At 41.4% G+C, this 19,473-nt stretch overlaps 1 protein-coding gene across 1 annotated transcript in view; it reads left to right on the forward strand.

Annotated features, from left to right (window-relative positions):
- qkia (QKI, KH domain containing, RNA binding a) overlaps positions 1-19,473 on the forward strand; it is a 69,814-nt gene that overhangs the window by 11,691 nt on the left and 38,650 nt on the right. The window contains 1 exon segment of the mRNA XM_088432553.1: positions 13,259-13,401. Coding sequence (XP_088288679.1) covers positions 13,259-13,401 — 143 coding nt within the window.

Genomic DNA, 19,473 nt, shown 5'->3' on the forward strand with positions numbered 1-19,473 from the left:
AGTGTAAATCTTGTGATGCAAGTTTTTCCATACGGGGATAAGTAGCTGTTAGGCTGGAACTTAAAGACAGGATCTGCAGGCTTGAAAATGTCTCATGGTGAGTGATAGGAGCAAAACAGCAGTGGTATAACTTTTGTCTTCTAAGGCCACAAAGATGTAAACAGCGAAGCATCCTTACACTTGACTGCGGGTGGCGGGTGATGCGCTACCTCGCTTTTCGGGAGCAAATGTCTATTTTGTATCTGTCGCAGAACACGAGACTTAAAACGAATCGCAAATAAAAGACCTCACTGGTTTTTGTCTCCCGTTTCCTGGCATCAAAGCGTTGATGTAGTAATCGAGTGACCTCATTCCCTCATAATGAGAGGGGATGAAGGGAATGCGCTCGTTCCTCATTCCGTCATGTTTGCTCACATTCTCTTGTTCTGCACTTTCTGGCAGGCTGCCGACGTTATTTGTCGAGGCATTACAATTAAATGTTACCAAATGCTGTCTGGTTGACACCATATATTTTGTTGCAAGGGAATACAATGTAATGCCTGCGGAGGCTGGACAATGGGGAAATTAGCTGGACAATTTGAATGTTTTGAACACTTGTTTTGATGCAAGTCCAAGCAGTGCTTCAAGCTGTTTGACACTCATAAAGTCATGTTTTCTGTAAAGCTAACATGAAGAGGAATAAAAGTTAGTTAGCAGTTTTACTTGTCTTTCCTTCAAATCCACATATTATATACCTACATCACCACACTGGCTCCTAGGGGCCAAATTGTGCAGAACAGCTAGCTAATGCCAAATTGTGCTGAACAGAAGCAACACACATTACTGCAGCGGTTCTCAAATGAGTTTATCTCATTGAAGGATGATATGACCAATCCATTTTTCTTCGGAAGTGCATTGTCACTGCTGACACAAATTTCCCACAGACGAGCTTGAAATTAGGCAGATGTTGTTACACATTCTATATCCTTAACTTTTTTTGTATAGGTTTTTGGCCATGGGGACAAGAACGAAAAGATTCTCCTGTTTGCACTTTAATCAAGATAACGATGGTTTCTGTTGTTGTTGGGGGGGTGGACAGGAAGTAAAGTTATCTGCACCACCTGCATCCACAGTCCGAGCTTTTCCTTCCGCCCCTCTTGTCTTGTTTTGACCTTTGACTGCTGGACCCTTCCGTCCATTGTTCCACCAAAGAGGCCCAACCATGTGCAGGCGTTGTTAGAACCGGGATGCATTTTGTAGCTCGGCCTTAGAATCTCACACCGGGCCAGACTAAATATTTTTGCCGGCCCTAAATGGCCCAGGGGCTGTAGCTCCCCCCCACCTGGCCTAAAGGAAGTCTCCATTTTCAGGAGGGGCCCTCTCACCGTTCGCGCCACACGTCAGAAAACACCGTTTGGTGCTTGAGTTCAACCTACACAAAATGTGACCACGATTTGCTCTTCCAATCCCATCAGTGAGCATCCTGAGTCTTCATCCTGTTATTCTTCCTCCTCCTTATCACACATTGTCACATCACATGGCGGGGCTTACAGCGTGCATCCTGTGCTTTATTTAACGGAGCCATTGTTGTGCGTTTGGGGTGGTCTTTTTGGAAGTGGAAATGCAAGAGAACGCCCAAGGCTGCCGGTTTGTTTCTAGTTTGCTCGCGCTTTGTGTCTACATCAACAAGAGCACTGACAGTAGTAGTGGGTTCAAACAAGAAAAAGCGAGTAGCGCTTCTCAACTTTAGCCCCGCTTTTGTTTGTCTTCCCAATTCGACTGGCAGCTAAAGTTAGTAAATATCACTGCGCAGCAGTGACACTCCAAAGAGACGACGGTTTTACTCATAAGCTTCTGAGGTTAAATGACAACTCCTGTGGTTACAAGTGTTACGCTACATGCGATTCCCCTGTAGCTGACTCACAAGGCAATAAATTTTGTGATTTTATTTATTCATTTTCAGAAGGAGGGCCGGGTGTGCATTTCTTGTGCATTACCAACTGAGCTGAGCTGCGTATTTTGGATACTGATTAAGGAACACCAAGTATATATATACTGCATTTGCTGAGCATGAATTGAACATATTTTGTTCAAATTTACAGGGCAATTACACAAGAATGAAGACTTTTTTTCTTTCGTAATTCCAAGATATTGGCTGCAACTAATTATTTAATATAAACTCATTCGTTCCCAAAGACTTAAGTATTTTTTTCTACATTTTTATGAGTCAAGACATTCAATCGGTACTATAAAAAAATGTTTTCTAAAATGTTTAAGTGTGTGGCTAAAGGATGGTATAACAATGGCAATGGGCAACCTCCCACGCTCTGATCTCGCCACAGTTGTCACTTGGGTTAAAAAAAAAAGTGTCAGCATAGCATTTCTAGGGACTTCCATTTCAAACTAATTTTAGGGGTACGTAGATGACTACCTGTGGAAAAACAACACATGAAGAGGAAGAACAGCATGAGTTATACCCATACATTGAAATGGAAGGAGCTATTTGGCGTGTCAGATACTGATGGTAAATTTTAGACAAATTAATATTCAGCTATACCAATATTGTTAGTGATTATTATGTTTAAAACATACTGTTGGTCGTTGAGGACGCATTTATTTTCAAATTTTTGAAATGTAAAATCATTTAATTTATTATTTTTAAATGAACAACAATCTAAATCTTATGTAGCTTCACATTAAGCGTTTGCGTCTAATTTTGGCAATTCAATAACACACACCATGTTTTGTAATTGGACAGCCATGATCTAGGAAACCTATAAAGTCAGGGGTAGTCATATTATTGTGTTTTTGTCAAATTCACCCAAATTACAGTAAAAAAAAAAGGGCGGGGGGGGTAGACTTGTATGATGGACTTGTACTCGGAGAAATACGGTAAATTCAGAATTCCACTTTTGAGGTTTCGATATATTTGTACGGGAGGATAAAAGAACTGTCGTCGGTGAATTTCTGGGAATCTCAAACCCTTGAACCCAACACCCTGCCCGTCCCCGTTGCAACCAGAGAGAAACGACTGTTTCCTTTTTCGACAACTATTAAGACGTCACAGTTGAGTCGAGCCGGCTTTCCCCGTCAGTTTTACCTCAGTCAACGCTAGATCCCACTGAGTGCACAAGACCGGCAGTCTTATGGCTCATTGAGCTGCCTGCCTCCTCCATCGCCAAAACTCAGCCGCCGTAGAGAGGTTGCACATCAAATGTGATGAGTGCTAATTTTAGTGTGGCGTCTTAATGGCAAGGCTCTTGTTTTGCCGCTGAGAACACTATGTGAGTGGGAAAGAAAGTGTTTTTGTTATTTTTAGAGGCCGTGGAAATATTCAATAAACAAGACGTGCACTTCTTTCCAATAAAGGCTAATTTTCTGCAGTTTTTTGGACTGTGATACACATCCTATTGAGTTTGCGCTGCTCTTAAATGTCCTTTTGTTCAGCGCTACGCTCCCTGGATTTCACCATGTCGTGTTTGTCTTTCATCATCTTTGCCTTTCCTCCGGTGCTTCTGCTCGTCTGTCTGTGTGCTTTGTTTAATCAGCGCACCGCCGGTGCCGTGGCATACGGCTGGAGCGCATAGTCGGCGTCGCCACAAAGACATTCCGGCTGCCTTTTCACCTTCTCGCACGGCACGCATTCGCACTGACACCCACAGAAATTGCGCATTTACTACGGCCTATGATTAATGACTTTGCAGATTGCTCTTCTGGGCCAGGCCATCACACCCACACTGCTTTTTGAAGACGTGCTCTCTGCGGGCCAGTCACAGGCGAGAAAATCGTCGATGCCGGATGTCTTGATGTTTACAACTCAGTCCGATTCATTCTAATTCACTAAACTTTGATGGATGACTGTTCCAACCGAGCTTTCCCCGATTTGGTTTCTTGCAGGAAATCAAAGCAAGTCACAAAAATAGGGATAAAAAAGAATGGCCGTTATTTGGGTTTGGTCACGCGGCGTTACGGGATCGATACCATAAGGCAACGTTTTCGAAATTAAAAACTCAAACACTTCAGTTTTGCTCAAGAGGAACTATTCATGCCAAATTTATCACTAGTCAAATGTGGTAAGCGGTGATTTAGCTAATGCTAAATATTTCCTTGGTTACAATTCAATAGTCACCATTATCCAACGTTTTTTTTTGCTCAGTTTCAGTGTTGTGGTGATGTAGTCAGTTTAGAAACAAACAAGAATGAGTAGAGTACCTGCTTTCTTATCCATACACCTATTGAACTTTGAATGCAAGCTTTCTTTTGAAATAAAACGGATCAAAAAATGACTTCAGAAAACTTGCTGAAAAATGTGAAAAGCATTTGGCACAACTTCCCTTGGCCACAACCCTCAAAGGAAAATTTCTTCCCGAAATGCTCAGCTCACACTTAATCTGACTGCATTTCCCATGATTCTTTGACACAAAAACAAGAATGCGTTCTCAGTCCTGCTTTTTGCTATGAATTTGAAACCAAACAGGAACTGATTTAAAAGTTACATTATTTATTTTAATTGGTTTGGCTCGCTGTAAAAACTGATTGATATACAGGCAAAATAACGGGTTGGTGAAATCCTGCCAAGACTGGAGACACGTGGCTAAAAATCGTGATTGTACCCGCTTGAACGGTGGATGTTTTTTAACAGTTTAGGCATAGCCAATTTAGTAACAGGGTGTAACGTATTCCTTTTCATAGCACCAATGCCAATGTTGAGGCCATCATAATATTAATATTGTGATACATGTTGCTTTAAATTCAGACGACCTTTATACACAACAAATCCTTTGTGCAGGTGTCTTCCTTCACAAAACACATTTCAAACCTGATGCAAACTATCGGCTCATGCTGTGTTCAGTTGTTTTTGTTTTCACCATAAACGCGCAAGTATTTTCCCCATTAAAGAGAGTTCCAATTAGACGCTATCTGCAGAGGCAGGAGGTCTTCCAACGTTAACTACGCTAATCGCAAGATTGCACACATGCCACGACAGCGTGATTGTTTTGCTCTCCGGTAGACATAAAATGACGATGACCTCGAGGCTAATTTGGCAATGATGCGGTTTTCTTTTTGTCATGAATGTTTTTAAAAATATACACGTAAAGCAATACATAAAATGGCTCTATTTTCCATGTTGCTGTTTGTTTAAACATAGAACAGATACAAAATCAACCAGACATTTTCCCAGCTTTGGTAATAGTATCAGAAAATTCTGTAATTGGGATTTGCTGTTTGAACAGGTGACACCCATTCCTGCGCTCTACTGTTTTGAAATAAATCGTTGATTTCCAATAAAACTTGTACACTGTATCATGCGATTGCAGGATGCCGCTTTGCTGACTTCTGTGTGACGTTTTTGCGGGATCTCTGTGAGAAAGAAACTGTAATAGAAATCAGCTGGCTGTCCTTAATCTGTTTTCCTTCACTTTGTGTGTCATCCGACTCACAATGAGGCCCGGGTTAGCGAGGCGTGATCGAAATGAGGTGTGACTCTTCATTTCCTGCCAGTTTCGCTGCGATATTTGTTTAACAGATATTTCTCTTAGGCACTTTTTTCTCGTTGACTTCAGTCCCGAGGGATTTTTGTCTTCAAACACAACAGCTCATTAGCCGGGATGGTGGGCGTTTTAATGTTAAGCTGGGTGTTTGCTTTTTATATATATTACATTTAGTTAAGTTGGTACCAGGGCACACATTGCAGAACATCACTTGAACTGTGGCTGAACCAAAGTGGAGTTTTGCGTGCGTGTGTGTTTGTGTGTGTTCTCGGCCTGCTTCAGCCTCATTATTGATGATCACAGAGCGTAACGCGCTGCTTTCTGGGACTAGTTGGCTCCAGTATGCATGCGCACACCCACTTTGTATACGCTCAATGCAAATCTGCATGATAGAGTTGGACAAACATTAAGCTAGCTCTGATTGTTATTGGCATTATTCTTCCAAAGCGTTCATTTATTACCAGGGGAGGCCAGATGAGAGCATTTCCTCTTTGTCTTGTTTGCTGCGTGCCCGCCCACATTATTACTTTCTTCACCTTGCTCCCCGAGGAGCTCATTGGAAAACCTTGTTACTCCAGACTTTTATTTAGTGGCCTATGTACTTAAAGACGTGACGCTGGAGCTTTTCACCCAACGCGCCTTTGGAGAATCCCTGACGCACGCGCTCATATACGCGCATCATAAATCTTTGCCTGTGTGTGCCAACAATTTGCGCTGTCATTTCTGTCTCAAGCCGTTTCGGCCTTTCCATCTGGAGTGGGGGTATCACTTCTGTCCACATCATGTTTGAATTCACCAACTCTACAGATGAGTCAGGATAACAAAATAGTGAATGTCAGAGACATAATTTCACATGTTCTCGGAAACAAGTACAGCAGAATCTCTTATGGTCTGTTAGGATTTAGTCTGGTTGACATCAGTTTTGTTTACTTTTAAGGTTTTGGACTTAAGGAGTGATTTGAAATGCACACATATTAATGTGTTTACTAGATTACAATAGTTACTATTGTGGCATTTTTGTGACTTATGCACAAGCTTAGAGGAGCCATTGTTTTTGCTAAGGACGGGTTAGTTTTGACCAAGTGTCGGTGTTGTTCCAATGCTAGCCCCTTTTTCAAGTCATCGATACTCACGATGGCATCCGATACTAGTATCAGCCGCTCTCTTGGAGCAGTCACCAGAAATTACAAGGAGTAGAATGGAAAATTACTGGTAATTTTATGAAATTTTGAGGAAAATGCTGTATTGGAATAGGTAGGTCTTTTTTTTTTTTTTTATTCAACTTATTTTTCATTTCATTATTAATCTTACTTATTGTTCATATTATTCATACGAACTAATGGGAGCAGCGCTCCTAATAAAGGCATTGTATTCTGTTCTATTTGATTTTACCCTAAATTAAAAATAATAATATTAGAGGTAAGCTGATACTTTTTTTTCCACAAAAAAAGTCTTAACAAAAGGCAAATTCCACTAACCGGTAAAATGAAGACCATTTCTTGTGACTACCTCATGAAGCTCATAGATAGAATTCTAAGAGTGCACAAAGCAGTAATCAAATAGAATCGGATGAAACTTGTATTCATTTTTTTCACCTCTGCTGTATTTATTACACTTACTGTAGACTGCTACTATTCCGCAAATGATAAACATTTAGCACAGTATGCTGCCATCAAAGCTGGCCGACGCAAACTTTTCCGAAAGCGACTCCGGGGACGTGAACTTTCCAACCTAACGTGGGATTTTCCTTGTAAAAGCTGCGATACGCACGCTGTTCCTAACTACGCTGATAGTACATCACATTCATTAAGAGCCCTGGAATAGTTTGTGCGTGAACATCAAAGGCTAACGTCTGGTCTACTGTTAAATCAAAGATTAGCAAGTGAAAAATAAGACACAGGCACGAGGGCGGGCGAGAGAAATCCTTAAAAAAGAGGCTGGATGGGGGGGAGAAAGAGGCAGCTGTGAATGGATGATAAGCCCCAGAAATGCATACGTTTTCATGGCTCAGTCACCTCCGCTAGTGCGCACACTACCCCTTCCGCTCCTTGCATTAAATAAAGAAACTTCCCGTCTTTCACACGCCCGGCCCGTCAAACCCCTAAACTGTTCAAGTGGAGTGTTGTCTGGGATAAAGTCATCCGTGCCGCGAATAACAGCGCGCCAATGCATTAAACATCCCAATCCTCTCACCCCTAGAATTTGTGGTGGTGGAAGTGTGCAACTTCTTAAGTGAAAAGGCTTGTTCCTCGCCCGTGTCTGTGATTGACTAGACTTTATTTTTATTTTTTTGAAACAGATGTGTCTCAAACCTTTCCACTGTGTCTTTACCCTTTGAAATAATGAACAATGGCATCTAGGCATCGGCATCTGACAAGTTTTTGCCACGCAAAAATGTGTTGATTTTGAACGTTTCTACAGTGGTTAGTCTATTACTAACCTTGGTTTCAGTTTGACTTCTGGGTTCTCTTGTGGTTTCAAAAAAAATAAAATAAATGAATGCTGTGCTATGAAGAGAAAGTACACATGCAAAGGACTGTTTTACAGCTGAATGGCGACATTATTTTGTTGCTTTTTTGGACAGATGTGTTCTGCCGTTTTGTTTGTTTGTTTTTTTTTTTTAGTCATAATGAAAACTGCGCACAAAATTAAGAATTACATTTTATTTTATTTTTTTTTACCTTTGTCAGCTTGCTCTATCTATCTCTACCGGTTAAGCCACAGGTGTCAAACTCGAGGCCCGGGGGCCAGAACCGGCCCGCCACATCATTTTATGTGGCCCGACAAATGCTGAGTTGATTTCAAGTTTCTAGCTAAACAAATGTATCTTTTGAACAGTTTTTATCGGCCTCTCATTTCAAAACTAGGTAGGGATGTAAACAAGCGAAAACGGCGTTTATTAGACACTTTTTTTCTATTTTTAACTCCCTAAATTTTCAGGATTTTAGAGAAATTCGGGGGTACGTTAAAATTTGAGCAATGACTTAAGGATGTTTTTTTTAGACAATTTTTAGATTTGTTCCGGCCCTCTGACAGAAACTAAAACTACAATGTGGCCCACGATAAAAATGAGTTTGACACCCCTGGGTTAAGCGTTTATTTTCATTAAATCAGAGGAACCGGTGCATTAAAAAGTATCCCTAACCCATTTCCACCCTCTCCTCTTCACTTTTTCATCCTAATTTCAACCTCTTCATGTATTTTTCTTCCACGTGGCCTTGTTTATGATCACATCTCTGGCAGAATAAACACAAAATCTTCCAACTCACAATGATTGACTGCCAAAATCACTACAGGCGGGCGAGAGCGTTCACTGATGCGCTTTTGAGAATATTCCAAAGAGAAACGGTTTGCGCCGCAGTTAAAGATCGAATCCACAGACTGGCATGTCCTTTTTGTCACCGCAGATTGGAGGCGATAGGGCAATAATTGAGAGAAACAAAAAGATAAGACTAAAATGAGCAGTTTTAGCAGACATTGAGGGTGTCAGCGGGGCGGGAATGAAGCGTGAATACAGCTGCAGTCTGCATGCTCAGCATTTCTTTTCTTCTTCCTCTCTACCCTATAACCACTCTCAAGGGCGATTTTCATTTCTCCTCTCCCTCTCTTTTTGTCTAAGAAAAAGCGGACAATTAGAATGACTTTGTATGCATTTTGCCTGCCTCCTTTTAGCCAAACTGACAAGACTTGACAGGAAAGTAGTATGTGTTTGAGTGTGTTTGCATAGTCAGCTTGGAGAAGATATGGTAGCTCATTAGTCAGTAGGACAACAGGTCACATGATGCAACGTTTGGAAGACGTTCCGTTCCACTTGTGATTTGTTTGATCTTGAGCTCTATTTAAAGTTGCAATCATATTTTAAATCATTAGGTTCGGCGTCCAAAGACATTTACAGCACACATTGAGTAATCGACATAAAACAGTCTTTATTTTAATCAGGTTGAGACTGAATCAAATGTTGAAGTTACTCGATTCTTAATGTGACACTTAAAAATTGTAATTTTGATGATTTATAGTAAACGGTAGGGTTTTGGGTAAAAGAAGACTACTTTTCCCTCAATTACAAGTGCATAGCGTTGTGAACGGCTCGATTGAGTTGCGCTCGCCTGAATTCGAGCTGAATTAGAGTTTTCTTTACATTGTGACAGATGCTTGCAGTTTGTGTGTGTGTGTGTGTGTGTGTTGGGGGGTTCATAGTCAATGCCACTCTCCTTGAAAATGCTTACTGTCAGGAAAAGCGTTATAGACCAATCCTGCCATGACAAAAATACCGTTCAGCTAGTCTGTTTTCTTATGAGAGTTATGAAAATATTTAATCAAGTTTGGGGGAAAAAGTCATTAGTGTTCTTTCAAACTATGCATTTGTGACAGCCCTTCTGACGTTCAACTATGAATATGGATGCAAGAGCTGTCAATGTAATCTAATCAATTCATCTACAACTAATTGAATATCACAATAATAAACAATGTTAATAATTATGTAATCATTTAAAGTAATTTTTAGCTTCAAATTGCCAGCAAGAAATATTCTGTCATTTCTGTAGTCGTGAATGGAGTCAGACTTGGTAAATGTGAGTCACACTTGGTAAATGTTTTTGTTTATTCAAAATAAGACACTTATAACAATCTGCTTTTACATTTCAAACGATGACCAAAGCCGGTAAGGTAATCTGTTTAAAAAAGGTCGGTGAGTGCATAGTTAGTGGCATTGCTAAATTGTCGTTTTATCAAAGACCAAATAATAGTTATGAGAAGAAAATGTTTTCGTAATACACTTCAACAGAATGTGATCCGACGATTCGCTCGATCGAGGCAATAATGACAGAAGATTTGATTGGATTGTGGCTGTCTTGGAAAGAAGAGATTTACCAACACTAGCATTTTCCCTGCTTTACTGTCAATGACATACTGCATCACATATTGTACCCTTCAATACTTTAAAATGTCGGAGAATTGAGGTATCATCGGGCCACGGCGTCTGCTGTCAACGATTTAAGAACATTGGACGACCTGCCGTTGTCGGTTAATATCGCTTTTGTCTCTGGTCCCAAGATAGCGACTTTGGGCCCTCCCCTCCCTTATCGCTACCGCACGATCAGCCTTTTCTGCCAAGCCGGACAGCTAGACAAATGATTTTGTCACTCTGGCGAGGTGTGGGGTAATTTTTTGGCGAGTGCGGCGTTTCAGAAAGGACTCCCTGCATTGAAATTAGAGGTTGTCAAATGCTACACGTCTCCACTGATAGCCTAGCACGGCCCCTTATGTTAATGTGGCATTTCAGCGAGAGGAAATAGAAATAGGAGAGAGAGGGAGGGTGGCGATGTGTGGTGCTTGTAGTTGTTTTCACATTTTTCACATTCATCTTTTTCCCCGAGTCCATATAAAACAATTTTGAAAATGTCCCTGCCTTTGGTCAATTTTACAGCTCGCTTTCCTTACATCGTCTCCGCTTCTTCTTCGCAAATATTTAGGGATGGTTTCTGAGGAAGAAGCGGGGTGCTGCTGCCTTTTGCAAATATGCAGCGCCGAGCGAACATCTGTCCCAGCGTGTGCACAGTGACGATCAATCATAACAGCCACCGAAAATGGCTCTGTCATTTTGCCACTCTGCAGTCGGCTGCTTTATGGAAAGGCTTGTCGTAAATCTGTTCAACAAGGACGTACATAATGTTGCAAACCTTGGACTGGCTTCAAATTGTACACCTTTGAATTCTGTCCTAAAGATGAACGTATACCCAATTCAAATTGCTTTGCAAGTCAGAACGCGCCCTGGTCTATTACTAGCCTACGCTAACATGGCAATTAAGCCGTAATTACCGCACTCGTCTGGAAAAACGTTTCTAATCCGCAAATGTAAAATAATCACAGAAAAAAACTGACGTCATTGCGTTGCTTGCAGTCTTATTGCTGCGGTACACAAGTTTTGGCACATTGCATTTTAGATTTCTTAAAACTATAGTGATGCAAAAACGTCAAGTTATAACTATACGTGGATGTGTTACTAGTTACCCAGATAATCCCCCCATTTTTTTTTAAAATTATGAATTGATTCAGCCCTAATTGGCCACTGCCGAAGTTGAGTTACAGCATTGTCAAACAACTTCATAGACCCACGGTTCTCAAAAAAGGGTACAAGGGCCCCCTAGGGGTAGGTGAAGGCACTTCATGGGGTACTTGAGATTTCAACATGGGTACTGCAGGCTTTATTGCGATTTAGTGGCGTGACAGACTCTGTAATTTTCTTTTCAAATTAAGAGCAAATGAATTGGAAGAACTTTTCACTAAATTGTGTTAGGGACTTTTTTGCAAAACTTTATATGCCATTTTTTTGGTTTGTGTTATACAGATTTGCATTATCATTAGTCACACAATATCCCAGCGGACAAACAAGTAATAAAACAGATGACGTTACATGATACAGCTGTTGTAATAGTTGCTAAATAAATACACCTCGAGATACCACGACAAATGTAGTTCCAAACTTTATTAAACCAGACATATGACAGAGCACTCTGTTTTTATACAATTATTTTTATCATCCAAGAGTGCTGGTTAAGGAGTATTTGGCTGGGGAAAAAATACATATTTCAAAGCAGGTACTTGATTGAAAAAGGTCAAGAAACACTGGTATAGACAACTAGAACAATATAAATTACTTGTCAGCGTGACTAATCGCTACCGCGCTCTTGTGCATAATCGTGCTAGCTTACGTCCGACCTAGCAATAAAAATACATCGTCCACTGGTAAGCTTGTTTATTCAAGGGCTAATGGAGGTTTGCACTCTGCGAGATTTACACTGACTTTTTTTTTTTTGGGGGGGGGGGTGACTGAGAAAATATGTGTACCTGAGTAATGACTTCATATAGGCGGGTCCAAGGCACAAAACAGATGTGTCCCAAAGGGGTTGTTCTCTAAAACCCCAGGCCAGATGTTCACGCCCGTTTGTCGACGAGCCCATCAATCACGCAACCTGAAGCGGGAATCCCCCCCCCCACCCGCTAAATAACACAGTGGGTAATTCCATTAGTTTTTGAGAAATTATTTTGCTATCTAACTCTAACCATATGAGGGGGCCTCCAAAAATGTGTTCTTCTCAAACATTTGGTATCCAACTGCTCATGGGCTTAAAATTGAGTTCGGACCCACCTTCCAAATGAGTTCCAGTGCTACGTTAAGACTCGGAAGCCTATAAGATGTATTTTTCGAATGTCATCGATAGCCAAGTATCAAGTTCTCCTATTGGGCTTTTGCAACGGCCCTGATGTCATTCCATGCGATATTCAAGTCCGTGGGAAATCCTCCATATATGGTTTCGGCTCCGAATGGCTTAAATGGTGGCACAACAAGCAAGCACATGTGACCAAATTGTGTCACTTAGTAATGGGTGTTGCAACTGCAGACATTGATCCTCCCAACCCCCCCGCTGTGACCTGTTCACATAAACCGCCCCCCCGTCCCCGCAGATTACTATTGGTCTGCTTGGCCTTTTAGCCTGTCATTATGCAGCATGCTTGTCTCCATTGTGTACAGCTGTAGCTCTGAATAATTACTAGCTGTCAAAAGCAGGCCAACTTTGGTTGTTCTCCTGCCAAACTGTTTTTTTGTTTTTCCTTTCAACATGCTACACCTTAACAGTTTGCCTCAAAGCCAGAAAGAATCAATACGAGCGACACATCAAATAGCAATTTAGGAAAAAATAGGCACATGTACACTTTTTTTTTTCTTCACTGACTTCTTCTTTGACTGACCGCGTTTTGTTTGTGTGTGTGGTTTTTTTTCCCCCTAGAGATCAACAGAGTGCGAAAACACATGTACAGCGACACAGTCAATGGCCTTGTGGACAGACACCCTCTGGAGCTGCCTGAGCCTATGGGACCCATGGTCTACCTGCAGGAAAAACTGTTTGTGCCTGTCAAAGAGTACCCAGACGTAAGTATCAACATTACTTTTATTACGATTTGGCTACCATTATTTAGCCTAAGTAGCATGAGCCCTTTTCACAGTGCAGGAACTGTTTCAGGAACTACCTGCAGTAATGTGGTAGTTTAGGTCCCCTTTCTGTTCACACTAAAAAAAACATTCCTGGTCTGGAACGTTCCCATGGAGTCCATCAGGGCCGATCTAAGTACCGTATTTTCCACGCTATAAGGCGCACTGGATTATAAGGCGCATCCTCAACTAATGACATATTCCAAAACTTTTTTTCCCATATATAAGGCGCACCGGATTATAAGGCCCACCCTCAATTAATGACATATTTTGAAACGTTTTCAATCACAATATAGTAAGACTCAAAGTAATAATAATAACTCAAATAATACCTCTAAACTCTCAATAGCATAATAACTCACCAACCTTGTTCAACTGTAAACACACAAAAGAAACAGGTAAAGCTTACTTTCAGTTCATTCCCAATCTACGAATCCCAATCTCAATTTGATCCATATATAAGGCGCACCATCAGCTTTTTAAAAAAAATCATCAGTCCAATGTGAATAAACTTCCTGCCGGCTGTCGCTGGGTATGAACGCAAACTTGGGGGCCGTAGACCAGGAACTTCAGAACCGGAATCCCCGTGACCGGGAAGTCAAGAGTTTTTGGTATGAAAGGGGCTATGAAACAGTTGATAAGGATGTTGGATTCCTAGGATTGGGTACTGCTGTTATGGAGTCTCCTCAGTGCGCATCTATCCCATTTTGGGCATACGCGTAAAGAAGTTGTGCCAGGATTTCTGTTTTTTTCCCGTAATCCCAGCAGCTTGCTCCAGGAAATGAATAAACGTAGAGGAGGTGGCGAGGGATAAGAAGCATTGAGGAGAGAAGCGAATGACCTCGGCCAGGCATGGGCAGCATTTTCCCCTTGAGAGACTAAATAAAGGCAAACCTCAGGTTTGACTGCAACTTCGAACCTGAAAGGTTTTTGCCCGGTATTTGCGTAGGAAACAATTACATTTGAAACTTACTCTGATGTTTACACTTTTTTTAATGATACATTCTTTTATTCCTCCATACAGTTCTAATTATACCAGAAGTAGTAGAAGGTAAAGATCAAATTTTAGAAAATTTAAGCTTTATATAAAAATAACTTCATCTCCTAACTGGAAGGTTGCGAGTTCAAACTATGACTTTAGTCACCGTGTCGAAGAGTCCTTGACCAAAACACTAAACTTCTATTTACTCTCAGTTGAGCTTATAGCGCTCTGCTTGGAAGCGGCCCATTGGCGGAATTGGAAATGGGCGAATGCGAGCACGTGCAAAGTGCTTTAAGCACCATATGGTGTATGGAGTGCTATATAAGGCCGCTCAATTTATCATCAAACCATATACAACTGCAATAACTACGCTTTACTGTCATGGAAATTAAAAAGTAAGTCACCGAAGAAGAAGACTGCTCGGTGGGGCTTTGAATAGCACGTCCACCTCACAGTTAAAGGGGTTCAAATCCAGCTGGCTCCGGCCTTCCTGTGTGGAGTTTGCATGTTCTCCCCGAGCCCGTGTGGGTTCTCTCCGGGCACTCCAGCTTCCTCCCACATTCCCAAAACATGATGGCAGGTGAACTGGACATACTAAATTGGCCTTAAGATGTGATTGGTTGCGTGAATGGTTGTTTGTATCTGTGTGCCCTGCAATTGGCTGGCAACCAGTTCAGGGTGTCCAAAGCCTGCTGGAATTGGCACCAGCAAGCCTGCGATCCTGAGGAGGATAAGCGACTTCAGAATATGTACGAATGGATGGATGGATAGTCACAAATTAAAAATTTGCATTGAAAGTGAGGCTCCTCAAAAACAAAACATATGACTAAATGCAAGTCACTTGACATTGCCTTATTTCTATTACTTATTATTGTACTGAGCAATCAGCAAAGAAATACCAAATTTGATGGGAAAAAAAAAAGTTACTCCCAGCTTTTGTGCTCAGGCCAAAGCCAAATCTAAAAGAATTGTGAATGCAGGACCTTTATTTAGTCAGACCACAACCTTATCCAATATAACAATAAGTGCTTTGCCGCCATCTTGTGGCCTCCATATGCTATTCTGAATCATTGGAGTTGGGTGTTGTTTGCGGTTTTCTTGCCACTACTGTCAGGCCTCTGTCCCTGTCCCCCATGAGAATCCTTAAAGCGTCTCTGTAGTCGAGCTTGGTTAAGACTATTTGCTTTCATGGAAGAGGAAGTTTTAATGCATGTTGAGCGACTTTCACAGAGAGGCGGCCGGTAAACGCTTTGGGTCCACAGCTGACCGTCACGCGTTTCCTTTTTGCTTTGCCGCACTGCACCGATCGGCGCCTTCAAGTCAGCGTTGTGTTTACCACGTGTCAGGAAAGCTACTAAATTAATTAGGCTGGTCCCCGGTGACTGAGAGGATTCAGCGATGACCTTAGCAGACGCACACATTCAAAGGGATAGAAAAACACTCGCAATAGCGTAACTATCACTGTAATACTTTGTCACCGTTATTTTATTTTGCACACGTGCGGCCATTACGTTCCCAGGGAAAAGAGAAAACGCCACATAGCTGTGTTAAAAATAGGCGGGGTGATTGCAACCAAGGGAAATCAGCGGTAGGCTTTAATGGAACGATGGGCTCTATTCTTAGAGAATATACCTTCAGCGTCCACATGTGCACTCGCCATGGAAGTCCATGTGCAGTAGCTCAGGAATCGTTTTTTTTTTTTTTTTTTTTTCGTATCAGGGTGAAAATTGAGAGGCCAGAAATGTTGGAGTCAAGTCAGAAAATGCTTTTCTGTATCTGGCCAACGCTTAAGGAAACAATGATGATTGGACCTGGGAACATTTTCCACAGCTCAAATTTCCAACCGATTCACCAGATTTCTCCATCATCATTATAGGCCAGTTGGGAACGATGACGCCGTTTTGTGAGTTCTCTCTCTCACCTTACGTGAAAGTTTCATCATTGTTATTTTTACGTTTCTTCCACACACGTCCTTGCGTCAAATGTCGTATTATCCGTGTACAGACTCCAAAAGTCGATCGATTTACAGATTAAAATGCATTTTCTTTGAATTTATCAAACAGCGTCATGGCGTTTTTTTGGTCATCAAATCTCTGTTGGCGCCCTGAAGAAATGCAATAAGAATTTGAAAAATGATCATAAACTGTGTAGTTCCCTTTTGAATATGAGTGGTATGATTAAAATGACGCATATCTAATGAAGATGCCAGCTAAATACTCTTTATGTAGTACCTATAAAACATCTCTGAGGACAGTGGTTCTCAATCTTCTCATTAAACCTGGGAACTACATTCGTAGTCATGTCTCCAGGGCGTATTATAATCAGTGACTTAAGAAGATAGGTTGTGTAACATCACCAGTTTTATGGCTCCGCTGCTATAAAATTGTGTCTCTATTGACAATCGCATCCATATGAAATTTTAACAAAATAAACGTGACTAAATCGGTAGGGCAAGATGTTGATTCCTGTTCCATTTCATTTGCTCTTAATTTGAAAAGAAACTCAGTGTTTCTGGCACGCTATCCAAAAGCACAAAATTAGATTTGCTGATAGCTACAGAATCCCTGTTGAAATCTCTCGTACCCAATGAAGTGCATTGACGCACCCTTGGGGGTACTCGCCTCCCATTTGAGAACTGCTTCCTTGTGGTGGCGGCTGTTTCGCTCTACAAGCACCGTCAACTTTCCTCTCCATTATCTGTCACTTGTCTTCCAGGAATGAGTACGGTTTTACAATGGCAACAGCCTGGAATTAATCCATTAACTTTACATGATTTCCTTCGGGGGCGGGACTAAATTTGGAGATTCTACAGTATACATACTGTATAACACCTGACATCAAATTTGGCTCTCTACCTGCACGTCATTTAATTTCAAGCAATTAAATTGTCCTGGTCTGGCTTTTCCCGTCTAGTCATGCATCCCTCTCGTTCGCCATACTTAAAAGGCAGCAGTTTTGCCGGCGCCGTCAGCAGAGCACAGAGTTCTTTGAAGCGTCACCGTGGCGACCGCATCTTGACTGGCAGCTCAGTCACAGGCTATCTGATAGCGTCCACCTTCAATTAAATGCTATCTGGTGCCTCGCCGCCGCTTCTCTTCCAAGCGCACGCTCACGTACGCACAGGCAAGGCGGGTGACAGATCGGAACGTCATTTGTGCTGACCTTCAGGCATCTGATAGGGTGGGCGTCTTTGAATATGGTACCCGTTTCTTCCCTTATATGTATGTATTAGTCGAACGTCCAGTAGAATTGAGGGCAGGTCGCCACGGGTTCAAAACACTTAAGCGCAAAATCAATTGCTTTTACTGATACAATATATATGCATCGATCACTTTAATAGTACTGTATTAGCGTCAAGCAGCAAATAGCTTAGTAGACTTAAAGGGGACATCTTGACTAAATTACCCTCATCCAAATGGTGAAAATAAGTCAGCGTGCCCCATTTCAATGCTTTCTCATATCCAAGGATTTATCGCTCGCCCTGAAAAGTCCTCATATTCGATACTACAAATTTTACTACTTCGGGATTTCGTTTTATGACCGTTCTGACAGAGGTGGGATTTTTACATCAGTCTGAACGTAAGGAAGTATGGAACTACCACAATCGGGGTAAATGCAGCTTGTGTATGGAAGCCCCTCTAGGTCGTAAAAAGAAAATAATCTAATGGATAACAGCACGCGCAGTGATAAGTGGTGACATATTGTTTTGCCACTGCTCCGTTTTGTATGAAATAACCGCACAATAAAAGTTCTATGATACTTCGCCGTGAAACATTCCGCATATTATTAGTGGAATTGAGCAACTAATCAAATTAATTGAAATAATTATGAATTTTAAAAATTGAATTTGAAAATTACCTAATAATTGAAGTTTTGCACAAGCGGCTGGATGGCTGATTTCCGAGACATGTCAACCGTTATTAACTACTAAATTTTGGCGTTTAACTGTCATGAAGAGCTATGTTTTTGCACAGGTATGAATGTTAAATTTATATTAAAACTGATTTTAAGCAAGTCTACATTGTTGTCTGAGCATTATGCACTCGATGTATTTTATTGATTAATCAAACGTACTTAAATGCCCTTGTTCAATCGAAGGGTGAACATTGGCGAACGTTTGCGAACTTGAACAAAGCCCGACAAGGTTGAAAGAGCCGCTAAATTCGCCGACACTCCCCTCAGTGGGGTAGGAGCTTAAAAAAGATGTTGGGTTTATTACTTCGATTAAAATCGAAATAGTTTATTTTTGTCTAAATCTTGGCCCTTTCAATCATCTATAAATGCCCTACGTTTTCTGATGTTTTACATTTTTGCTCTGGTATCTTTTCAGTATTGGTCTCACAGCACTGGCATCAAATTTTCAAATTTATTAAGGACCGCCTGTATCAGGTTTTGGTTATTGGTCATCCATGCAGTAATAATGCTAAAATGTCCACCAGATAAAAATAACTAGAGCTGCATCAATATTAGATCTATGCTTAATAATTGTGCAACTGTGAACATTTAGATTGCGGAAAGTCTTCACTTGTACCGCATTGCGCAAAGTGAGGAAGAAACCATCACAAGGCAAGCTGAATAAAGAAGACCGGATATCCTGTGCCCTGTTGAATGGCCGCTGCAAAAATACTCAGCCACAACCCAGCAAAGGGAAAGTCATTAAGCTCGTTCCCACGAGGGGTGTCATCACTTATCATACTGGCACCTGGTATCCTTCTGACCCCCTTAAGTCATTACCAAGCTTCCAAATGTGCTTCCTAATATCCCACCTCTGCACATTGCTAAATAGGCTGCAGAATTCCTATGCCGGAACGTTGACTGTTATGCAAAAAGGTGTGTTTGCTGTAGTCCGCCTTTCGCTCAACTTGGATAGCACCTGCTGCGATTTGGCGTTAGATAGCTTTGACTTTGTGTTTCAGGCAATTTACTTGTTCGGTCTTGAGTTCGAATCGAAATGTATTCATAACGTTAAAGTGAATGGACCAAGTTAAAAGGAAAAAGCAATCCGACCTGCTGATACAGATTTAACTTGC

This window comes from Hippichthys cyanospilos, chromosome 14 (genome assembly GCF_059441005.1).
Source record: "Hippichthys cyanospilos isolate Australia breed blue-spotted pipefish chromosome 14, RoL_Hcya_1.0, whole genome shotgun sequence".
Taxonomy (NCBI): domain Eukaryota; kingdom Metazoa; phylum Chordata; class Actinopteri; order Syngnathiformes; family Syngnathidae; genus Hippichthys; species Hippichthys cyanospilos.